General features: G+C 35.3%; 1 protein-coding gene across 5 annotated transcripts in view; it reads left to right on the forward strand.

Annotated features, from left to right (window-relative positions):
* The window catches only part of LOC138711699 (alpha-tocopherol transfer protein-like), a 190140-nt gene that overhangs the window by 91390 nt on the left and 71483 nt on the right, over positions 1 to 27267 (forward strand). For all 5 annotated transcript variants that reach the window (XM_069842841.1, XM_069842839.1, XM_069842838.1 and 2 more), the window contains exons 3-6: positions 2221 to 2389; positions 11049 to 11298; positions 19557 to 19667; positions 23852 to 23957. In XM_069842841.1, the coding sequence (XP_069698942.1) occupies positions 2221 to 2389; positions 11049 to 11298; positions 19557 to 19667; positions 23852 to 23957 (636 nt within the window). The remainder of the gene's footprint in view (positions 1 to 2220; positions 2390 to 11048; positions 11299 to 19556; positions 19668 to 23851; positions 23958 to 27267) is intronic.

Consider the following 27267-nt stretch of genomic DNA (forward strand, 5'->3'; position numbering starts at 1 on the left):
TATATATAAATCAATATTTTTTTGTAATCTATACGTGTACTTTAAGTAAGTGACAATCAAGGCAGTCATATAGAATATCAATGTGTATCACAGCAATGTTGGTTTTTAATATGTCTCATTTTCCATGCCACTAAATATGTTTCATATTTGTAGATATTATGTAGAGAGCACTGATATTGCTGAAATGTACTTCGTATCTGATGATGTTGGCGTAGACCAACGAAAACGTTCATACATCTTTTAAAATATGTAATGTAAAGGTTTATCACCTTAAACATACGCTGTGAAGTCAGTGACTGAAATAAATACTTTTAAGATACAATATAGACTCCTCTGAAAATTAAAAATCAATTGCAAAATAGAGAATGAAGTTAAATTGAAAAATAATCATTATATGGATATTTAAACACATTTTTTAAAATGGTGTCCGTTCATTTAGATACAGGCTTCAGTTCTTTTGTGCATATTATCGCACTATAGACTATTGCATCTAATTCCAATTACCAGTTTCGTCCTTCGTACTAGTAACTCATGTTGAAATAATTCTGTACCTACTCTATAAAAGAGTCCCTTACGTACTGTAAATTCAATCTTCACTTCTGCTCGATCCGAAAAGATAAAATTACTCAGACATGCTATCTACTGTCCGTCCGAGTGGTTATGTCGTAGGATCGTAGAAAGGGGGGAAATCACGTGACAGTTAATTACTTGTATTTAAGTTATTTTAAACAGTTGCGGGTGGGGGAAATCGGGATGCGACGTAGGCAAACGGACGACAGTACCTGTGCGAAAATATTATTCAATATTGAAAGCTCTTTCGTGACTGGAAAACGCGAACATATTTCTGGAACGTACTATACTAAGTCAATACAGTTTGTGATTACTACGACTTTAAGGCGATTTTGACTGTATACGCTTGGTTCTGTGAGGAGAACAATTGGAAGTTTACTAGTAGAGGGGGTGGGAGTGAAGTACGTTCAAAAACTCAGGTACAATAAAAATAAAATGATGTCCCTGTATTATACAGGACGTTTAAAAAATACGCGGCATAATTTCAGGTATGTATTTCCCACATGTAGACAATCAAAATAGTTCATTACAACATGTGTCCGGAAATGCTTTATTTCCGAGTTATGGCCTTCACAACATTGAAATTCACCGGAACCATACCTCATGTTTTAGAAGACACTCCACTGATCAATCGTCAACACATTCACTTCTTGCATGATGGCGCTCCTGCACACTTCAGTCGTACGGCTCGCCGGTACTTGGATCGAAGGTTTCCTGATCGATGGATAGATAGAGGTGGCCCAATTGCTTGGCCTCCACGGTCACCTGATCTGAACCCTTTCAATTTATGCTTATGGGGCCATTTAAAATCATTGGTTTATTCGTCTCCGGTGCCTGATTTGGAATCCCTTCGGAATCGAATTGTGGCATGTTCTGAGGACATACGCAATAGCTACTCCTGGAGTTTGGGATCGTGTTCGCAGGTCAATGAGACATCGATATGAGGTCTGTATTCAAGCAGGAGGTGAACATTTTGAACATCTGCTATAATTACAACGACCTGCGGAAAGAAAAACGTACCGGTGAATTTCAATGTTGTGAAGGCCATAACTCGGAAATGAAGCATTTCCGGACACATGTTGTAATGAACTATTTTGATTGTCTACATGTGGGAAATACATACCTGAAATCATGCCCCGTAATTTTGAAACACCCTGTATAAACACTTATTTTAAAATATGAAAGTATGAAATTATTTCTCATAGGCCTTTAAAGACTTCATTATGTGATCCGATGTCACATTGACATCCTTCAACATACATGGCATGAAGGCTACTCAATGTAACGACAAAATTAAAGCGACAGTGTGAGTCAATCAATTCCTCTGTTATTATTTTTTAGATACTTATTTGTTAATTTGTTGATTCCCATCTCTTTAATAATTGGTCCTTCTATAACTATAGTATAATAATGTCTTCTAACTTGTTTCGTTATAATAGTCAACAAAATCATTTTTTCACTCTTAATTTCGCACATTCCATTACATTTCGTAATCTCCATGAATTAAAAATATTATTGAAGATTCCTTGAGTGGTTTTATAACACTTCCCGAGGTACTTTCTTCCCCCTTTTTCACTGATGCACGAGCTACCACACTGTGTCTAAATAACCAAATTAGGAAGCCTGTAATTCGTTTTGTTTCTTCACCAGGCAGTTTACACGAGGCCCGATTAGAACGCTGGTTGATACGCTGCAAGAACAGCATGGAGAGAACCAAGCAGTCCATAGACTTGTACTACACACTCAGGTCTCTGTCTCCGGATATGATGTGCGACTGGAATCCTAGAAGTAAATGGTACCAGGACGCCGTCAAAACACTGTAAATATGAACATTTTTCTAGTCAAACATTTATGTTACATTGTAATGTTAATTATTTATTGACATATTTTTGATGTCAATGTAATATCCTTAATTGATATTTTCTTTGATTTTATAATATGTATTGAATTTATACAGGGACATCATTTCATTTTTACATCAATTTTTATTGTACCAGAGTTTTTGAATGTACTTCACTCCCACCCCTGCTACTACAGAAGTTCAAGCGTCCTCCACACAGCTCCAAGACCGCATATACAATCATAATAGCCTTACGGTCATTGTAAACATTACGTTCCAAAAATATGTTGGCGTTTTCTAGTGACGAAAGCGCTTTCAATATTGAATCATTTTCGCACAGGTACTGTCGTCCATTTCCCTACGTCGTATCCCTGTTTCCCTCAGTAGCTTTTATTCGCCATCTAGTGGCTGGGCTGTCTTAGTTCCTTTCTGAGAACATTAATTTCTGTTAGGAATTGGACATCTACGTAATATTATACAAATGTTTAAAATAACTTAAATAAAAGGACCTCGTTGAGTAATTAACTGTCACGTGATTTCCTCCCTTTCTACGACCCTACGACATAACCACTTCGACGGACAGTAGATAGCATGTCTGAGTAATTTTATCTTTTCTAATCGGGCAGAAGTGAAGATTGAATTTACAGTACGTAAGGTACCTTTTTATAGAGTAGGTACAGAATTATTTCAACATGAGTTACTAGTACGAAGGACGAAACTGGTAATTGGGATTAATAAACGGCCACAATTAAAAAAATGTGTTTAAATATCCATATTAAGATTATTTTTCAATTTAACTTCATTCTCTATGTTGTACGCTAATGTGCTGTAGACAGTATAATATACACTGCATAATGAATACGTCCGCATGGACAGCTCAGTCCGTGAGTAAAACACTCATTGTTAATACTGTACTGTATTTTAATTAAACAAAAACCTAATGACAATGATCAAACTCAAAAGCGCAATATTTCCTAGTTTACGTAAATGGATGAACTACTTTTCTTTCCTCCAATACCTAGTAAAGTGATTTGTTTGTATATTACGCCAGTATCATCGAAGGAAGGGGGTAGCAAACGGCGTTGATCCAGAGGTATAGGCAAGTTAATATTAAAAATGTTAGAAAAAATATAATGATGTCCCTGTATCTCTCTCCAAAAGAAACAGTGAATTCTTTTCATCCATTTTTCTCATATTATAAACCGAAAAGAAAGAGAAAGTCGTGTTTCTTGCCGCCAACGCAGTCCTTCTCCACACTAGTAGTGTGTGAATATTTCATATACATATTGTTTATCCAGGCCTATGTGATTTTATATATTATTTATATTATTATTTTAATGTACCGAAGTACATATGATATTTCCATGCAGATAGACTTCTATGACGTAGTGCAGAGGGCGGCCACTAGAGGGAACCCAAGAGTTGGAGCTTAATCTGAGACGATTCTATCCGACGCCGGGGTTGTATCCGGTGTGGCTTAGTGGATAAAGCATCAGCACGTAGAGCTGAAAACCCGGGTTCAAATCCCAGCGCCGGAGGGAGTTTTTCTCCGTTCCATTACTCTTTTATCGTACTCTTTCTTCCTATGTGATTTTGTTATAAATATATTGTTGCAATTTTTCATCAAACACCTCCCTGATGTTAGCTATGTTAATATTATATGAATTACTCACATTAAATATTTCACCGTTACAAATCATTTTTAAGGAAACATGCTGTGGAAAATGGGTCAACGAGACGAGTAGATATTTTAGCGTACAATGCTGACACTAAACAGGGCATCATTGTGGACCCCACGATACGTTTTGAAGTAGAATGTCATCAGTCAGCCGAGGGCCACCTTGAGAAGAAGTCGATCTATGAGCCTACAGTCAACTATTTCAAGCTGAAATATGCCTTAATTCACGTTGGCTTGCTCATAGGTGCTCGAGGGACTATACCAGCTTTTTTCGAAGAATTTCGGCCGCAGTTTGCTCTACCAACATCTCTGAGGGATGACATTGTGATAACTGAGTTAAAAAATCCTGCCAAATCCTAATTAATCACATGGTGCCACATTAATAGCAATTGTAATTTTTCACGCCATTTTCTTTGTTTTCCTTTTTTAATACTTAATATCTATGTTTACATATGTATAATATTTTTTTTAGGATATAGTGAGTCCGTAAGGGCTGCCCTCAATGGGGGGGCAGTTTAGTATTTATATTATTATTATTATTATTATTATTATTATTTCTAAATTGATTACTTTACAAATTTAATTCAATTCTACTAATCACTAAATTTTATAGTATGATTCTTCTTTTGATTTATATTTTGTTTATTTATTTTATTGTATTTGTATTTCTGATGGTGTGATGGCCTTAACTTCACTAGAATAAATAAACAAACAATAGACTAAATAAATAAATAAATAAATAAATAAGTAAGTAAATAAGTAAATAAATAAATAAAATGTTCTACAATACTTTCCTTCTCTGAACACGTAAGTACGAATGGTTGTATCTCTATCTCGACAAATATACATTATAAAACTAATAGGCATACTGCTCTCGTAAATTGGGCGAATGTTTTCAGTATGATTGTACTTCCTTCCAGACTGCCGCTGTCACTGTCCCCTCCCACTCCAGTACCGCGCTAGACTAGTCGGAACCGCATTCCTCTCAGCACTAAACTCCTCAGAGGATGGCAGTAATCCAAGTGTTCCGCGAACATTAAAATTTATGGAACGCAAAAGACTTTAGATACAAAAATATAATTGAGATAGTAGATCATAAAAAGGAATAGCAGGGATTTTTAACACCAAGTGTAATGAGATTGAAATAAAATGAAAAATGAAGAATCTAAATACCAGTCTGAAAGAAGAGATAATAATAATAATAATAAAGTGAAGGAATCTTGTTCTGGCAAAGTATTTGTAGCAAAATGGTTTGGCTATGATGCAATTAGCTTTCTACATGACACAAATAGAGACAGGAAATAACCAGACGTTGGTATTGAATTACAGGTGAGCGTATATTTTTTTAGTACGTTATTTTACGACGCTTTATCAACAGCTTAGGTTATTTAGCATCTGAATGAGATGAAGGTGATAATGCCGGTTAAATGAATCCGGGGTCCAGCACTGAAAGTTACCCAGCATTTGCTCATCTAGGGTTGAGGGAAAACCCCGGAAAAAACCTCAACCAGGTAAATTTCCCCGATCGGGAATCGAACCCGGGCTACCTGGTTTCGCGGCCAGACGAGGTGACGGTTACTCCACAGGTGTGGACAGTGGGCGTATATTGATTTATGTATTTATGGTATGTTTTGTTTCATTCTGTGCACTGTAGCTATATACGGCTAAACATGATTTCAAAACTGAACCATACATAATATATAGGCAAAGTGATTGCCAGGATACTTGTGCCACTTCTGACATTACATATTCACAGAATTCGTCTGTTACAGATTTTGCTTCTTTTGATGACAGTTTTGGCACCCGTCTGAGAGGTAGCAATGTTCCAATTTGTTCAGGATCGTTTCTCTATGTCCCTGGAAGTACACTATCACTGTGGAAATCATTGGGGAGTGGCAATTACACGTAAGACAGAAACCTGACCTGCCAGAATCTCATCAACTCCGCGCGGCGATCAGTTGGCATATCAGTGGATATACACTGTCTACCAAAAAGTAATTAGGCACCCAGGATTTTTAGGTGCTACTATGCAGTGGTATGCAGACAATAATGTTCACCGGTTGGACTGGCCTGCACAGAGTCCTGATCTCAATCCCACTGAGCACCTTTGAGACGAATTGGACCGGTGATTGAGGTCTCGGGAGATGCGGCCAACTTCCACTGTCCAACTGAATGCCATATTGCAATAGGAATGGCGACGCATTCCAGTGGATATCCTACACAAACTAGTGGAGAGCATGCCTGACATGGTGGCTGCTGTTATAGCAACAAGAGGTAGTACCACGAGGTTCTAAAGTGGCAAAAACAGTGCCCAATTACTTTTTGGTAGATAGTGTATATCATCTACGGGCGGCAGACAATTGTGGGCAAGTTCTTGCACTTTCCTTCCCATTTTTCAGAGATTTAGGGCTTTATTTTTAAGATAGATATGGTTAAAAACGCCCGAACTGAGTGCCTGTCAAGAAATTTGAAATACTATTACTCTATCCGGGCACGTCTGAAGAACTTTAAAATAATATCATCCGAACTGGATAAGTGTCAAGTTAAAATGGAAATATCTGAACTGGGTGAATAATTTCGAGGGAAAAATTGTTCCGGAGCCGGGTATCGATCCCGGGACCTTTGGTTTAACGTACCAACGCTCTACCACTGAGCTACTCGGGAACTCTAACAGACACCGATCCAATTTTTCCCTCTATATCCACAGACCTCAAAGTGGGCTGACAACCGTCAAGCAACCAATTTCGAGTGCACACTAACTCCGTGTGACTTAAATTGTGGTTTTCTGTTAACGAACAGTGACGTGTATTATGCAAATCAGGATTTCAGGTATAACTCCCTGTAAAGTTGATTTGAATAATTTCGAGGGAAAAATTGTTCCGGAGCCGGGTATCGATCCCGAGACCTTTGGTTTAACGTACCAACGCTCTACCACTGAGCTACTCGGGAACTCTAACCGACACCGATCCAATTTTTCCAATACACGTCACTGTTCGTTAACAGAAAACCACAATTTAAGTCACACGGAGTTAGTGTGCACTCGAAGTTGGTTGCTTGACGGTTGTCAGCCCACTTTGAGGTCTGTGGATGTAGAGGGAAAAATTGGATCGGTGTCGGTTAGAGTTCCCGAGTAGCTCAGTGGTAGAGCGTTGGTACGTTAAACCAAAGGTCCCGGGATCGATACCCGGCTCCGGAACAATTTTTCCCTCGAAATTATTCAAATCAACTTTACAGGGAGTTATACCTGAAATCCTGATTTGCATCTGAACTGGGTGTTTGTCAAAAAATTATTTCTAATTTTAATAATAAGACGCTTTTAGAAAACGTAATCGGCTAATATTAGCTTGTCTGCATTGAGAAACAAAGTGTTCTATATATTTTCTACGCTTTTCAAATACGGAATTAGGTTTGGCACTGTCGCTGCAATTAATGTTGAAATATTTGCTAGTATGTGTCTGGATAATGGCATCAATATTAGGCCTAGTACCTAGTACGTGCATTGTTTAAATTCAGGTCGAAAACACTATGAAAAATCTCACAAGCAATTGTGGTTCTTTTTTATTATATTTCTTGTGAAGTCCAAATTTCGGGAGAAAAGGCTGCATCTGATTCCATGATTTTATAAGTAATTAGTTACAATTGGATTTTGGGGAATTATACTCATTAATGTTATATATCTATACTAATAATAAATCTGTAGCCGAAATTTTTCTGGTAATTTTCGATTTTCCAAAAATAATTGGTCCTAACATATATAATTAACCACCCTGAAACCGAAAATCGCTTTTTTTGAAATTTTTCTTTGTGTGTCTGTCTGTCTGGATATTTGTTACCTCTTCACCCGATAATGGCTGAACCGATTTATATGAAATTGGAATATAAATTAAGTTCGCTGTAACTTAGATTTTAGGCAATATGACATTCAAAATATATTATTTAAAAGGGGGTTATAAGGGGGTCTGAATTAAATAAATCCAAATATCTCGCTTATTATTGATTTTTAAGAAATATGTTACATAACAAACGTTTCTTTAAAAATGATTTCTGATAAGTTTTATTCCGTGCAAAAGGTTCATGAGACTGATATTTAATGAGATAAATGAGTTTTAAAATTAAAACACAATGCAATCTAAGGCGGTGTAATGAAATGAAAACAAATGACTACGTCTTTAAGGGGCCTTGGACAACAACAATCGAAAGCTATGAAACATAGCCTAGAGAGAATGTTTCTGTGTTTGTATGAAGTAATATCGAAAGCTAAATCATCCGATTTGTATAATTAATTATTATTTCACCATTGGAAAGTGTAGTTTCTCTAGAAGGACATAATGCTATAATGTTATTACAGTAACTTCTGACTGCTCTCTGGACAAAAATGACCGCATTTTAATTATTTAAATACAATTTAAATTAAGTAACATATTAAACGATTTATCCTTCTATCAAAGACGAATGTTCCCTGGATCAAACGTCATATTTTAATTACTTTTTTCTAACAGCTGCAGCCGAGCGGAAGGGTGCGGCTAGTCTTAAATAAAATCACCACCTACTCGCTGGGTACAAAAATGTTATGCTGAATACCCAGTTCAGCCACCCGGTAATTTCACTATTTTCAGATGAAAGTTCCAAAGCCTGAATTTTTCTCCATCTAGCCTGTATTATATAAAACCTGAAACTAATGATAGATGAAGTAGGCCACACTGTCTTCACAGCTTTATGAATTGATTGTACAAAATCTGCTATTGTTGCTGATGGTTAAGCTTAATGGTAATATTATCACAAACAATTACAAGTTTACAGAACATGTTACAATACTTACATTTCTGCTGATTTATTGGGTATTAAACAAAATACTAATTTATATATATTTATTCATGACCATAACGAAAAACATGCCTTTACTAAATACTTTTGCGTTTGTAAAGTAGGCTTTTATTCAACATTACTTTATTCCACTAGTGAGATAAAGACTTTACCTCACAGTTTGAACTTTATCTCACAGTTCATTAGTAATTTCCTAGTACCCGGGTACACACGTATACTTTTACATTGAACTATTACTCAAGAAGTTAATATATTAGTTACTAGATGTTACTACCTTTACTTCTTTATTACCCTTTCTTAAATATACATACACTCAATATCCTTCTCTTTTCTCTATCTGCTACGTCGTAATAAAACAACACGCGTTAGCCAACTGAGCTAAACAGACACGATGATTAATTAAGTTTTAATATTCCTCTTAAATTTACAGAAGTAAAATGTGAAATCATTTTAATCACATTAGTTCCGTGAACACTTCTAAATAATCCCTGAAACTTCAAAAAGACGAAAATACACGTTTAAAGTGAAAAAATATTAAAATTATATGATTAATTATAATTTGTTATTTATCCAACGCCTTAGATACCATTCTTTACTAATCATGGCCTCCTACATCATGAACTACCTAGTAACGTAGTGATTCTAAAATCCATGCCATGATATGTGATTACATGAGGACTTATTTTCAACATATTTCCTTTTATAAAACATAATTTTTCGTTATGGTCATGGATAAAATTACGTATGGTACTTGTGAGCGTGATCTTTATTGCGCTCGTGTAATAAAGATGCACTTACCTCACAAGTACCATAAATAACGATTATTAAACAATACAGAACAAAGTGTTACTTCTGGGATATATATTTTCTTTATCAAATACAAATACGTTCTTTGAGTAGGTGTGAAGTATAATGTGTAAGGTGTTTGACTGAAGGAAAAATTATTTTGTTTTCCATGTAGAATACAAAGACACTGTTTTCATTTGTATAGAGTTAATAATGTCTTTCAACCCATTAAACATATTTCAGGTACGTTATTAAAAATTGACTGTAGTCATACGTAACTTGGTTTCATTTTAAAACATATTTTGGACGTATGTATTTGCCTTCCCTTATACCTTTTTAGAATACACATTAGTCATTCGCACAAAGCACTGCAGGCTTGAGGCACATTCCTTGATAGAAAGAAACAGATACTCGGAATAAATACATACATACAACACTTTCATAGCTCTCTCCAGTAGCAATAATCTTAGAGTTGTTTGTGTTATGTTTTGGTGTGTTAATGTTTCCATAATTCGCAAACAAAACAATAACTCGACTAGTCCGTTTTGTGGAAAACCACCTTTAGGTTATGTTTTTGATGTTTAGCTTTCAGGGTACTTATTGTTTTGCGTTGTTATTTGCTTATTATGGGTTTGTGTTTGTTGTTAATATTTCATATTATGTCTTGTTTTATGTATCCTTAGTGTTGATTTTGTGTGCTTTTATTGCTGTTTCTCTGTTTATAATAGTTTGTGTTGGCTCTGACGATCACAAAAATGTATATTCTTAATTAACACGATAGCGCTGAGTGTAGGTAGGAATAGCAATGCTGGTGGTATTGTTGGTTTATGAGGGTGATATAATGAATGCTGTACTAGAAATTATTGGACAGAGCTAATACCACAGTCCATTATATACAGTCACGAAGCTTGAGTTGTGAGGGTGCTAGGAACAATAGACTGTGCAGGTACTATTTCGCATTGTCTGTGATGATGCGATAGTAGCGATCCTAGTGGTTAGCAACTACCTATGGATGCATATATACTACCAATTGAGCTTCGTCAGTGTATGTACTAGCCTGTGCTAATACTGTCAAGGCTGTATTGTAGTATTGAAGATGATGGCGGTGACTTTAATAATGTGATGCCAAACAGGAACGATCACTGTGCTGACATGGTTATTTATAGTGGTTACTGTGGTGGTATTGGCAATGTTACAGGTGGTTAATGTAACGTCTACGGTCGTAAAGATGGCGATGTTGGTGTTGATCTATGTAAATGACATTTACACAAATGATTACTCTGTTATTGTTGATTGTGATCATGGAGAATTTATTATCAATTAGTAAATATGTAATTTCTGTTGTTACAGTTGTTGTTTTCCAATGCCAGAACTAACACCTGAAGGAGACCGAGTTGTTATGATTAAATATCTAACTAAGGATGCAAATAATTATCAGTATGAAGATGTAATTAGGCTGGGTTTAATGACAACTGAAGTCAGAATGTCCGAAGATTACTGCTTCACAGATATATTTATACTTGATATGGAGAATTATACACTTGCACACGCTTGTAATGTAAAGTTTACTAGCGCGAAGAAATGCGAAGTCTGTCTGATGGTAAGAAATGTTTTGCCTTCTTAGTAATTAGACCTATTATATCTGATCGATCATATTTCTCATTCTACTATTGTTGGCAAACAAGAAAGTAGATGTATCACAATAATTGAGGGGTTTGTCGGAAAAAGGGCGTATACGTCAATATGATGAATTGAGATACAGGTAATCTAAGATTTTAAAACGCACCTGAATAAAATGTTATACAGATAGTGAACAAAATTATACATTAAGTTAAAAATCTTAGCGAGTATAAATGTTTTGTAGCATTTAGGCAATTTATATTATTAAATTTCCTTATATTTGTACCATATAAAACTTCGGTGTATACGCCCTCCATATAATGAATTGCTTAGGGGATTTGATGTAGATTTCAGATTTAAATTTCACACGGAATTGAAACAAAGATACATTTTATGACATTTATTATCTACTTCTAAAGTAATTTACATTATTTCAGATATACTGAGTAGACATTAAGTACGCAAAGCAAAATCTGTGAATATAACAGAAAAGGAAAATCTCCATTTTGAGTGAACATAGATAAATACAATTTATTCTTTGTATAATCCTGATAACAATAAGCCCAAAAATCTGAATATTGTAACAAATCTCTTTGTAGAACATAAAATATTTCCGTCTGAATCTATGAGTTTCATAAGTTTGTTTACTCTTAAAGCAAGGACAATAATGAACATATAAAGTAGTCAAAGGAAACAACTGGACTGACTAAATTGAACTATATATATGTTTGCTTAGTCTCTACCAAGAGAAAACACACACAGTACAGTATGCGGTAACGCTCAGCACTAGCTCTGCTTGTAGACTGACTAAATCAAGCACGCACGCACGCACGCACGCAGTCCTGTCCTGCAGGTATGTACAGTACAATCAAAACAAAATTTCGCTACTATAATTATTCACTACATTTTAAACCGTTTTCCCGAAGAAGGGCGAGAGGTCTATCCGCATTTCTTCCGGCAAAGCCCTCAATTATTCAATAGATAACGCACTCCTCATTTCACAATGAAAGATTTATTTCAATTTTGATCTGCATAGGCATTATTATGACTTCAGGCGAGAATTCTGCAGGGATTCTTGGCCCACTGCAAGCGCTTAACCATTTCTCAGCCACTTCTACAATTCATAACATTACTAACAATATTATGTTCAATAATTAAGTCACACATGTAAGGTCAATTAAACAGTGTTCATGGGTTAGATAAGAAACATACAATATTGGGTGTTCATTTCAAAGTGTGTCATGACGTCAATGTTGTTGGGTCACCGATTTGAAGCGAATTTCAGCTTATATGTTAGAGAAGTTGCCTATTATTTAAGGTCTTCTTAACCCTCAACTACTATCCTTATTTATTTTTACATAACTACTATCGTGGGGTCATAAGTGACCCCGTTGCAAAATGTAATAAAAAACACTTTATATTTAACATTTATTTTTCCAATTGAAAACATGAAAATGTCACACATATGCAGACACAATGACACCAAATTTGTGACATCAATCTTTTAATCGTACGAAAAAAGTATATGCAAATAAAAACATGCAAATTCTATCTAAAATAACACACTGTGACATTGTTTTTAAAATTGTCCTCTTCCTAATGATGATGAAGAAGTGATATGTCCACATTTACTTCAAAGAAGCATGGTTCAATCACTGTAAAGAAAAAAATACTTTGCTAATTCTTGTATGTAAAATTCAACAGGGGTGTACAAATGGTATGTTTTTTTCTAAAAAAATGTAATAACTGTATTTGTTCATGGAAAACATAAAACTTACTGGTCTTTGCAATCATGGCAGATGATTCGCTGTTCAGAATGACTCTTGCACACAGTTCGGTGACATACACTGCATACAGTCGGGTGTTTCTTGTCGCTGTTGCGTGGGCAAATGCAACATCGTCTTCGCTTTGCTGGACCTTCAAGTTGTGTGTCAGCATCAGATAGTACTTCTGCTCTGATACCTGCAAATCTGACTATCATCTGGCGAAGTTCTCTTGGAAGTGTGGAAATAGTGGCACGCACCTTAAGGTGACCCAATATAAGTTCCATCCCGAGGTCCTTAATAAAATTGTGACGACTTTTTTTATAGTCTTTATCGCTAGCTCTTAGGATAATGTGACCATTCACGGTTGAAATATCCAACATAGCATACCAGATAGCTAAAGGCCATCTTCTGCATCTTCGTCCAGTCCTATAAAGTGCACATTTCTGGTCTAGAGCATCGACACCAGCCTTTGTTGCATTATATAGCATTATCATGTCAGGTTTTCCAGAGGAATGGATAGCACTGTCGTGGTGCATGGAAGACATCAAAATAACAGCTTTGGATTTCTTTGGCACAAAAGACACTATTGTTTTGTCTCTTGTGAATCCGAATTTCGTTGATCCAACTTCTCGTTTTTTGTCGGGCAAAAATTGTGGCGGAATTTCTTTTTTGTTTTTGCGCACTGTTCCAACATAAGTCAAGCCGATTTTTCTTAGTTCATCCATTAGTTCCACTGATGTGAACCAGTTATCCCCTGTAACATTTCTGTTAGTTCCTGAAATTGGTGATACCAAAGACAAGACAGATCTTGTTGGAACGGATAACTGCTGTGGGTTAGGACCATAAATTTTCCCCGCATATACAAATGCATTGATCAGATAATGGGTCTTGGCATCACACAAACACATAATTTTTAGGCCATACTTCTGTGGCTTTCCTTTTAGATACACTCTGAAAGAACACCTGCCACGGAAACCAACCAGCATCTCATCAACAGTGGTGTATTCTGAACTACAATAATTTCTGTTACAGTTGTTTATGAAACTATCGAAAACTTCTGAAATTGCAGCAAGCTTATTTCCTTGTCTTTTCCTTTCTTCTCTAGTTTCAATATTATCGAATCTAAGAGCTGACAGAAGAAACAAATACCGTTCCTTAGTCATAGTAGCTCTGAATATATCTCTTCCTGTTCCATCTGTAGCGAAGAGTGAGTCTACATCCTCATGGTTTGATTTGAATATCCCTGCCAAGAACACCAGACCAATAAATGCTTTCAATTCCAGCTCGTCTAGGTGTCTAGTGAATGTTGCAGTTTCACCGTAACTGGCAGCCATTTCATCGATTTTCTTATTTGTATGGTTGATAATTGTGCGAAGGATATCATCTGTTATGAAGAGAGTCCAAGCTTGAAGAGAAGTTCTTGGTTTGATATCACGAGCAGGACCCCTAAGACCAGGCAAATGAGTAATGATATTGTGATTTCGAGTTCTCGATGCAGAAGGACAATTCTGTGACCACTTATATCTATTCCTCCCAAAAAAGCTACCAGCAGAAGTATTATCAGTATCACCTTCTTCATCACGTTCATTTTCACTATCTGATCCAGTATTGTGATCACTATGCTTCAGTCTCATCACCAGCGATACTAACATTGTCAATAAAGTCATTTATCTCATCAGATGCAACGAAATTCCCGTCTATTATAACACCTTCACTCGACATACCGAAGAAAAAAAAGTTACGCAACTACTATTGTGGGGACACTGGTGACCCAAGCACTCATTTACTTGTAAACCACTAACAATAAAAACCACACGACTTGTCCCTTGTAAAATCTCACTGCGATGAGAGAATACGTGGAGTGGCGTGACTCAGAATGGTGGTCATGCGCAGAAACAAAAGAAAGAAAATGGCGTGGGTCAAATATGACCCCACCATAGTAGTTGAGGGTTAAATCTGAACTTGAGAACGTGTACGGTATAACTTGAACGTCGTAGCAACAGATGGCGTTCTGTACGGTCTGTGTGATACCATAACCTCTTTCGAACTGTGTTTTGCGCCGGCAAGTCGTACGCAGGGTATTTGTTATCATCGGTTGCGTACGGTAACATTCCACAACACAAATCAAATGCTCCGTGTCCATGTTGACCGTCGAAGTTAATGTCAACAAATACGTAAGTAATCGTCTTAACCCTCTCCCCATATCCCGACAGTACGTATTTCCAAACAGTTCACATTCCTGCCACTACCGGCGTTACCGTACGTATCGGCACGTACTCTTCAGAATGAACGCCGTACTTGCTAGGCAACTTCTCTGCCTCTTAGGTTATACACTTCTGCGGAAGTGTAGGAAGATTGAATTCTCTAGGCTCATCGGCTAGCCACATGACGGCGTACAGCGAGCCATGACACATTTTTAACTGAACACCCAGTATATATATATATATATATATATATATATATATATATATATATATATATATATATATATCACAGTTGTATGAACACTTTAAAAATGATGATAATTAAAATTGATAAAATTCAGACATGTTTCGGAGGCTGCCCCTCCATCCTCAGCGGCATTACCACGACGCTGGTCCAGGTGTTTGACCGCGATGTAGCGTGCCATAAAGGAAAAAAAAATAGGCATTATTCAGGAGAAGAGAGAAATAAATTCATTTCGGAATTGACATCGAAGGTAAATTAATTTACATTTGGGTCAGTAGATAATATCTAGATTCCTTTTATTGCTTTATTTTAAATGTATTGCTGATTTTTATTTTAGTAGGTTCTTTTACGACGCTTTATCAACATCTTAGGTTATTTAGCGTCTGAATGAGATGAAGGTGATAATGCCGGTGAAATGAGTCCGGAGTCCAGCACCGAAATTTACCCAGCATTTGCTCATATTGGGTTGAGGGGAAACCCCGGAAAAAACCTCAACCAAGTAACTTGCCCCAACTAGAAATCGAACCCGGGCCACCTGGTTTCGTGGCCAGACGCGCTAGCCGTTACTCCACAGGTGTGGACTGTATTGTTGATGTTTTATTTGTTGCTTGTTTGTGGATATTTACTTTTATTAGACTACGTGTTTCTTTAATTTAGATATAATATTTTATCTTTGATTGCACTTTAACTTATACTATTACTAAGCTCAAAATGCTAATTCACTTTTATTCAAATAACTATTTTCAGGATCTTTAGCAAATATGAACTAAACATTTTGAAAACTTTGATGCAAGGAGCTTTTTTAGTAACGTCAATATAAAATATACTTAAAAATATAATTTAAAAACTATTAGACCTAATTGCACCAAATTTTGTACAGATGATATTATTATATAGTTTAAATTTCACAAATTTTGGCCGAAATTGTGGAAGTTTTAGTTTTTAATTTTATTTTATTGGGTTATTTTACGACGCTGTATCAACATCTAGTTTATTTAGCGTCTGAATTAAATGAAGGTGATAATGCCAGTGAAATGAGTCCGGGGTCCAGCACCGAAAGTTACCCAGCATTTGATCGTATATTGTTGAGGGAAAACCCCGGAAAAAAAACCTCAACCAGGTAATATCCGGGCGACCTGGTTTCGCGGCCAGACGCGCTGACCATTCCTCCACATATGTGGATTGAAAGCTTTAAAAGTCATACATATCCCCTTAAATGATTGACCCCAAAAACTACCATGGCTCTCAATATCTTAATTTAATCTTTTTTTTTTTTTTCGTGTTACGTGCATCCCACAAATCACTCTAAGAAAACTCATTACATAATCACGACTGGAGAGTAAGGACTACATTTTCACAATCACAGAATCAATATACTCTATTTCAATCAATATTATCATTATTATTTATTATTTTTTCAACAAATACTCAAAAGTACTTAGAGATCACACGTTCAGCAGGTACACCCTATTTCTCTTTTTGTCCCTAAAATACCCTTCCCTTTGCGATTTGTTTATATATGTACATGTGTATTAAATGACTTAGGGTGGAATTCATAGTCGTCACTTATAAAATGAATGAACCCTTACGTAAGAAGTGTTTGCTTATAATAAGGGAACCCTTAAGTCAGTTCCGAATTCATAGACAACACTTATTTTCACGTAATGAGTGTTCACTTACAGCTGCCGGACGTGACGTCATAACAAAAGCTGACTCCCATTGAACTAATCGAAAGCAGCTCTACATGTGAGTTGCTATAACAACGAGTTATCAATATTATTGTGCTGAATAAATTATATACAGCAATAGTTTCATGATATGTTAAATTCTAGTTACATGTTAGTTATAGTTATAATCAGATATCCTACTAATTGGAACACATATTCTGTAGTCGTGAATTTCTTAAATAAATAAATTAAGCCTATTAGGCTACTATATAATACTGTATATTGAATTTATTAACATAGTGTTATATTAACTCTGTAATTTGCCAATTATAGCTACATTTTACATTTTTGGCTATGATATCTATACTTAACCCCTTTTAATTTATTTTCATTTGGTATTTTTCATTTATATCTAGATGTGTTTTTTATTTAGGTAGTATCTATTTGTTTTTTTTTTAATTTGTAATTTGTAATTACACTTGTATCTGTTTTATCTCTTTTTTCATGTTCTATGCAATTCTATGTTTTTTAAAACAAATATCTGTACTGTCTATTGTAATTGGGGCTTTGCCCTGTTATAGACATAAATAAATAAATATAAGTACCGGTAAGTAACTAAATAAATAAATAAATAAATAAGTAAATAAATAACGATCAATTTGGCTAGAGCAACAACTTCGAATTGATCTGAAAACGATATCGCTTCTTAAATTCCAGTTCACTCTACAGTTATAGAGGATTTTCCATGTCTCCATGTACCTTTTTGGGACACGTATATTTTCCTCATTTTATTCAACAAACTACACAAAATCCTCAAAATCATTCTCAGTATCCATTTTGAATATGAGTGGTCACTTAAGGGTACAGATCAGCTCACTTAAGTAATCACTCATTGTGTGAATGAGGGGCAACTATGAATTAGAAATGAGTATAAGTAACCACTTAAGGGTTCACTCATTTATAAGTGACGACTATGAATTCCGCCCTTAGTAATTAACTCAATTACATAGCCAGAAATTTAGTAACGCAAATTATTGTCATAATTGCTGCCTTTATTCGCTGCATGTGCATGTACATCCCTGATGTCTATGTTACGACGCTATGTAGTGGATGCGCTATGCGCTCGTGATCAAGGTCGAGCTCTTCTACCGTGATTGGGAGCTAATATCTTCTCATACTGCCGTATGCCTACTGTACCGCCAATTATGCTGTGAGCGCCAGACATTTGAATTCCTCCATACAAGGTTATATTTCTCGATTAATTAAGTGTGACAAAAATGCGAATCCTGGATATAAAGTTTCAAAATTTTACGTAGAAAAATTATTAGTTTCTTGTTCACATACTACTGTTCATGTGTGATGTAATAGAATTTTATTATCACTGTTTTCTTAATTATGAAGGAAGAATAGGGTCTAAAGATTTATAATGTTTTTGCCCACGGAACCCCAAACCTGAAATTATATAGTATGTAGGCGTATATGCAGATGGGATTTATCTGTATGAATTGATTAATTGAAGATGTTTCCTGAAATGGTCAAGTGCAGTTACTACTATGTGATTGTTTGCTTACACAAAAAATACAAACGGATTGATTTTAAGGGAACCAGGTAGTGATTAGGGGTCAAAAATTCGATTTTTTTTATTTTGTGTTTTAAAAAAATAAGAGTACAAAATTTCCTCTTCAAAATAATATAAATGTACAGATATGCCCTTTAAATTACCTCTTTAAATTTGGCGGTGCATCTAATTCATACTTCATTCTTTTTTTAAATGCAGTTGACATTTTTCAAACAAGTGCATTTTTCTCTGAAACTACTGAATCAATTTACATGAAATTTTTACAGTATTTTCTGCAGGCTGTGTTCTATACAGTAGACCTACGGGTTTAAGAATGTCTCACACACATAACACGAGAAAAAGTATATACGCATTGAAAAAAATTGCAAGAAATGTTAAAGAAAATTCAATATTTTTTTCTGTTTCACTAGGGATGAAGTATTTAACTAAATTTTGCTTTAGAACTTACAATACAAATTACTTGATAACTTAACAAAATACAAAGTATATGAGTGAAGATTGTAGCAAGTAATATGCACCTGAAGAATGAGGTACACTTAGCAAAGTGGGAAAAGAGGTTATCTGTTGGGGCCTTTATTTTGCACTTGGATACGAAACTATTTAGTTGTCTTTTATACCACTGAATTCAGAATGATTGATTGTATAACCATGATAATTTCTTATTCCACTCTGAGCACTAAAAGCCTAGAAATAGTGAACTAAAGTTTTGTATCGAAATGTTTCAATCGTATAGGCATCACTACCCACTCCCCTTAATAATTTCCGTTTCTTTTTTCAGAAAGCGTTCAGCTGCCGATTGAAAGCACTTCACATCATTAACGCTCCTTCTTGTGCTGAAGTCTTCATAGCGATAATGAAAGCTGTTTTCAGCTCCAAACTCACTTCAAGGGTACGTATTTTCTTACTACACTTATATGATATAATTATGATCCCCTAATAAATATATCGCCTAAGATCCAATAAAAGCCAAATTTACATTAAACTACCCAACAATTAGGCATGTATATCATTTTAATTCCCCCCTCTTCATATTACACTGGTGGTCATAATTCTGGAAACGTTTTGTTTTTGTACTGAATTATTATAACATTTGTATTAATTCACAGAATTATACAATTGAAAATGTTATTCGTGACTGACCCGTTACTTATGGGATTATAATAAATATATTATACTAAGTCCTGAATAAAATGTGTCTCAGTGAAACATACAGCAGAGTCCGTATAGGTCAGTTTCTATCTGATGCTTTTCCAATTCACTGCGGGCTAAAGCAGGGAGATGCACTATCAACTTTACTTTTTAACTTCGCTCTAGAATATGCCATTAGGAAAGTTCAGGATAATAGGCAGGGTTTGGAATTGAACGGGTTACATCAGCTTCTTGTCTATGCGGATGACGTGAATATGTTAGGAGAAAATCCACAAACGATTAGGGAAAACATGGAAATTTTACTTGAAGCAAGTAAAGCGATCGGTTTGAAAGTAAATCCCGAAAATACGAAGTATATGATTATGTCTCGTGACCACAATATTGTACAAAATGGAAATATTAAAAATTGGAGATTTATCCTTCGAAGAGGTGGAAAAATTCAAATATCTTGGAGCAACAGTAACAAATATAAATGACACTCGGTAGGAAATTAAAAGCAGAATAAATATGGGAAATGCGTGTTATTATTCGGTTGAGAAACTCTTATCATCCAATCTGCTGTCCAAAAATCTGAAAGTTATAATTTATAAAACAGTTATATTACGGGTTCTTCTGTATGGTTGTGAAACTTGGACTCTCACTCTGAGAGAGGAACATAGGTTAAGGATGTTTGAGAATAAGGTGCTTCGGAAAATATTTGGGGCTAAGCGGGATGAAGTTACAGGAGAATGGAGAAAGTTACACAACGCAGAACTGCACGCATTCTATTCTTCACCTGACATAATTAGGAACATTAAATCCAGACGTTTGAGATGGGCAGGGCATGTAGCACGAATGGGCGAATCTAGAAATGCATATAGAGTGTTAGTGTGGAGACCGGAGGAAAAAAGACCTTTAGGGAGGCCGAGACGTAGATGGGAGGATAATATTAAAATGGATTTGAGGGAGGTGAGGTATGATGATAGAGACTGGATTAATCTTGTACAGGATAGGAACCGCTGGCGGGCTTATGTGAGGGCGGCAATGAACCTTCGGGTTCCTTAAAACCATTTGTAAGTAAGTAAGTAAGTAAATCCTGGATATTTTAACAATAAATAATCATTACTAAGTGGAAATTATTTTCTTGTCGTTTAAGATCTAAATATTAATTTCAGATTTCATTATAATTTCCCATTATTTACTGTAAAAAAACTGGTCCATTGTTGAGTTTAAGATTATTGTTGATCAGTAGAAGCATTGTTGAGCACTGTTAGCATAAAATGTGGACATTATTAATTTGTTTCTATCATAAGTCAGATTTAAGGTTTCGGTAGGTGAACACCTGATTACACAAACTTTATTGATTTTTTTATCACTATGGCTCTACGAAAGGACTGAACACCTTCTAGGGCAGTCATACTTCGACAAGAAGGCTGCACAATCAAGAAAATTGCAAGAAAACGTGGTAATGGTGCTACAATGTCTGGCGTCCAGAAGGTATGGCAGAGGTACAAATCCATAGAATCTTGTAAAACAACACCTAGGACTGCTGGAAAACCTAAGTAAGTCCAAGAGATGTGAGGCAGATTTGTCGATTAGCATTGAAATATCGAAAGGAAATCTTCTAAAGAGAAATAGGAAGTTCACCTAACACAATCTTAAGTCAGTCTAATGACAGAAACAAATTAATAATGTCCACATTTTATGCTAACAGTGCTCAACAATGCTTCTACTGATCAACAATAATCTTGAAATCAACAATGGACCAGTTTTTATTACTGTAAATAATGGGAAATTATAATTAAATCTAAAATTAATATTTTGATCTTAAACGACAAGAACATAATTTCCCACATAGTAATAATTATTTATTGTTAAATATTCTGGATTTAATATAATACCTTTATTATAACCCCATAATTAACGAATCAGTTACGAGTAACATTTTCAATTGTATAAATCTGTGAATCAATGCAGATGTTATAAATTCAGTACAAAAACAAAACGTTTCCAGAATTATGGCCACCAGTGTAGAATGAGAGAAGCTTGGAACATATACGAAGGTACAAAAATCTTAGTAATATTGAGGAACACTGATTGCTCTTTGTAAAATCCCATCAAGTACATAGTTTCTAGGATATGAAAATCAGAATTATATTTTAATTAACAAATGAATATAACAAATCTTGAATTAATGTAAATGATATTCTTGAAGACAACTGAAGTGTAAGAAGAACGAAGAAATTACAAGTAGAGATGCTAGTGTTAAACAACTCAAAAAATATATAAAATTTATCATTTGATATCACTTTCAATGTTGCACTTTAGCAATCTGTAGCATTCACGGATGGTAATTTGCATACACAGTTTGATGGTAGTGAACAGGTATATTTAAAAATTTTTTTAGGTTAAGTTATGGAAATTTTTAAGTAAGCTCAGAAACTGAACAGCAATGAAATTGTGAACATGGAGAAGCATGTCCGAAGGAATGAACCTGCTAACACCGAGACGTTACTTCAACATACTAATTTTTTCCAACACGATCTTTCGTTTCTTTCTTTTTTAGTTCTGAGAATGTGCACTGCAGCTTAACATCGTTATTTTTTTTCTTTTTAAATTGAAGGTTCCTTTCTCTCGTATGTGCTTATTACTCTTTATCACATAGTCACATTCCTCTGTTATTCCTACTGTAAGAGCTAATATAGAGAGGTGATCAAATTATTTGAGAAATCTATGAACATCCGTGTAGTACGTAGATATTAGAGACCGGCGAATACTCATTCAAACCTACCCATGACTGTTTTGTTTCGTGAATGGCCTATCGCGCGCCTGCCTTCAAACTTCCCTCACAAGCAGACAGGCAGTGTGGTTACACGTGACGTCAAACAGTCCTAATAATGACCCGAAAGGACTGTTGGGTTTCGCCGACCTGTGCCAGACTGTGCTGCTTTCAGATGCATGATAAATATTAACCAATCATTCAAACCTGACAAGAAGCCTACAGATATAAACAAACTACTGAAAACTTAATTTTTTTTCTTCTGAAACGTACCGTTAACAAATACAAAGAAAACTATGTCTCTTCAACATAATATCCATTAAATGCCAACAATAATTATTAGAAATTACTTACAGTTTCGTTTTCATCATAGTAATATAAATTTAATGCAAACCCTTTAAACGTTCAGATTAATAAATAAAAAGAAATCTGCCCATCTAATCAATATTCTGAAGAACGAAATATTATTTTAGATTTTACAGGTCTTCATGAGGGTTTTGATTGTTCACAAGGAAAAATATATAGTCGTTGATATTCTTAATAATTGTTATAATAATGTCTCTCCTCTTCTCTTTTTTAACTAGTCACAAGTTACGAAATGTTACACCGCAGGAATATGAACGGTATAATATTTTCTTACTATTTTATTAAATTCTGTAGCACAATAATTGTAAAACTGTGTTTCTTTAATCAAGAATTATTATTTCTTGAGTCAGATACACTTTGCAGAAAAATGAAAACTATACTATTTGTCTAATTATTTTATGAAGTTCTGTACCGCAATAAATTGTAAAACTGTGTTTCTTTAATCAAGAATTATCTGCGTTATTCTTGAGTCGGATACACTTTGCAGAGAAATGAAATGTAAAATATTTATCTTATTGTATGAAATTTTGCAGTGCAATAAATTGTAGAACTATGCTACGTTAATCAAGAATTCTCTGCCTTGTTCGACCAGAAAATAAAGATTTTTTTTTTTAAGTGACTAAATAGCCAACGAACTTAGATTTTAAACTAGTATTGTTTCATTTTAATTGATCATTTACTATGTAAATCTTTTGAAGTATTAATTAATTTGTCTTGACACTAGTTTCTTCACAATCTTATAACTAAAACAACCTGATTCCGAATAGTAATTGAAAAGGTGTAACATTTATAATTTCCAGATTTACGTTCATGGAAAAGATCTCACAAACTTCCGTAAACAAGTACCGCGAATGTGCCTTCCCGATGATCTGGGTGGAACAGGAGGTTCATTGCAAGAGAACTGGAGTAAGTATTCTACAATCACAAAATCCTCAGAGTGTTAAGCAGTTCCAAATGGGGAGTTTTAACATGAATGTAGATGTTGTGAGAAGTTCGGATGACATGACAATAGTATGAATGCACCAGATTTAATGAATGAATCAGTGGAATAGTCGAAAAACGGAAGAATGAACGAATGAATTAATGGAATAAATTCAAGTATGCAAACGAGGGTGCAAATAAAACAATAGTCCAAGTCTCCTCTATTACGAAAATCGGATTTCTTCAGACGTTAAATCTGCTAAGGTAGAGTTACCTTCCATCGACAAGAAATAGCCAAAGTCCATGGCTTTATAACAGTTTGTGGCGTCTTCATCCTTCGTCTCCATGTAACAATATCTAAAGCTTATCGCCTTGGTCTATGTTTCGTTGTCGGCAGTGCCAAGTTGGGATCGTGTGTTGCTGGAAAGTCACTGGGTTAACAAGTCTGGAAAATGGGGGCACTCACCAGACAAACTAAGTTTCGAGTGAATCTGATATTAACCCTAGGATGAACGGCCTCTTGGACTTTGAGGCCCCCATTACAAATTCAATGGATGTTGTTACCTTTCAAGTTAAATTTCAATGTTGTGGTATTTTTATTCAATTAGTTAATCAATATAGTGTTATAATAGAATAATTTATACACTATGTATATGTCTTGTATGTATGTATGTATTTATTTACACTGCAAGTGGGCAAGCACCCGGTGGCAGTGGTATATACAATATTAACAATGCACAATAAAATGATAACCAATACACAATAAAATTTACAATACACAATACAATTTTACAGCGCATATACAATTTTACACACAATACAATAAAAATACACAATACAATTTAACACAATAATAATAAAACATAAAATAAAATACCTAATTTTACAATACAACCTACATAATTATCTATACGTCCTACATAAGTTTCAATAATCTTTCACTTTACTCTCATCTCATTCCCTGTAGTGGCACTATGACACATTTCACTGACACTATAGAACACATTTCATTGACGCTATAAATTATCACTGATCGGAACTGTTCACTGCACTGTAAAACCATAACTTCACTGACTCACCTCGCTTCACTGATACAACAGTTCAAATAAGTCAAATAATTACACCCTTATGCATACTTATAAACAGAACTACATTTAAACTAAACATTTCTAGTCTAAGGCCCTCTTACACGCTATTTTTAAATAATTTACAATTCAAACCAAAGAAGTAAACTCGTCAGCCTAGATAAATACATGTCGCCTTAAAAATTAAATATTGAATGTCACCTTAATTTTAATTTTCACTTTATATACAACTTTTTAAATTATTCTTGAATCTCCTTACGCAAGGACAGCCCTCAAAGACCGCTGCAGGTAGGTCATTCCAATCATTTATAGTTCTATTTAAAAATGAGAATTTACCTACATCCGTTTTCTGTTTCCTACATTTGATTTTAAAATCATGATCGTTCCTGCCATAGTACGTTGGCTTTTCTAACCAAGCCGTTATGTCTACCCATGCTTTCTGACCTAGATGTGCTCTATACAATGATGTTATTCTAGTTTTCCTACGTCTGTTTTCCAAAGTTTCCCATTTAAGTTCTTTTATCGTATCGTTTCCATCTTCTCTTCAACCTTTAACAAATTTCGCTGCCCTGTACTGGATTCTTTCTAAGGAATTTATCTGATATATTCTATAGGGATCCCAACATGTAGTTCCGTATTCCATTAACGGTCGCACTAACGTTAGATATGCTATTTCCCTCGATTTGGGGCTAGCCTTTCTCAAGATTCTCATAATAAAGTGAAGTGCCCTCCATGCTTTACCCGTAACATTATCAACATGCTCTCCCCAAGAAAGTTTGGAGTTTAAATACACTCCTAGGTATTTACAACATTGTTCTTGCGGAATTACAACACCACTGAATTCGTAATTAAGACTAGTTTCCTCTCGGGTTTTACAAAATGTTATAGATTTACTTTTAGAACCATTTATTTTCATCCTATGCTTTAACGCCCAGTTATAAATTTTATTCAAGTCTGTTTGAATAGCATCTACATCTGAATTATTCCTAATCTTTCTATAGATAATGCAGTCGTCTGCAAATAGCCTCACATTTGATGTAATATTCTGGCATAGGTCATGAGTAGCTAAATATTATAAAAATTTCTCTATATGCACAAATTCTGAAATTATAGTTCCATTATATAAAGTGGTCCTGCGCTATGCCGTCGTGGTGTAAGGCATCCTGCTTAGGACCCGCGTTACAAAATGCGCGCTGGTTCGATTCCTCATGAGGGAAGATATGTTCTCTTGAAATTTCGGCCAGTGTATGGGACCGAAGCCCATCCAGAATTGTGATCCACTTGGGGAGCTATGATAGGTAGCGAAATCCAATTATGAAAGCCAGCTGTAACGGCTGGGGGAATCATCGTGCTAACCCCACGATACCGCCATTTTAGTTGGATGATCGTCCACCTCTTCTTCGGTATATGGACATGAGTTCAGCAGCCTGCTGTCGGTCATGGTCCTTCAAGGACTGTCGTGCCTCGGATTATTATTATTATTATTATTATTATTATTATTATTATTATTACATAAAGTTAAGTCCAATACTCTTTTACTGAAAACAGTCTTCCCAAACAAGAACACTTTGCTCATTGCACGCATTGTTAGAACATTTTGAACATCACTGAGCAATTTTTCTTTCTAAGTCACGTTGGCACAGAAAGCATCTTCTTTTTTGCATTATTCTTGGATGAAATCCATATCCACCTCCTGGGACCCTTTGACCCCACACTGGGCAAATGCTTGAAGGACATTCATGTTCTAGTTTGGACTGTTGACCCTGTGCTTCATATGTGGTCTTATAAGTTCAAGGTTGTCACATCGCACCAAGTTTGTTTCTTATGGCTGCTAAACGTCGTCCTTCCAGATTTGTACAGTATACAATATGCTACAATATTAGTTGTGATGAAGTAACTCCATCCATGCTTCGGTATACTGACGAATATTCCTCTTACGACACCTGGAGAAATTTTTGTAATATTATGAGTAGCACCCGGTTAGAAGGTGGTAGTGTTTCATTCCACTGAGTTCCGTCACTTCCGATCAGAATGTTCACAGGCAGGGAGTATTTCCAGTATGATTGATTTCAGATGCTTCATCACTACTATAAAATTAAAATGTTGCAACAATGCCACTAGGGTACAAATGTCCGAAGTGTCAACATTCACATATTAGCAGTAAAACATAAAATTGTATGGCTGTATGAGGAATAAAGCAGGACAGGCCT

This window comes from Periplaneta americana, chromosome 13 (genome assembly GCF_040183065.1).
Source record: "Periplaneta americana isolate PAMFEO1 chromosome 13, P.americana_PAMFEO1_priV1, whole genome shotgun sequence".
In the NCBI taxonomy this organism is placed as follows: Eukaryota; Metazoa; Arthropoda; class Insecta; order Blattodea; family Blattidae; genus Periplaneta; species Periplaneta americana.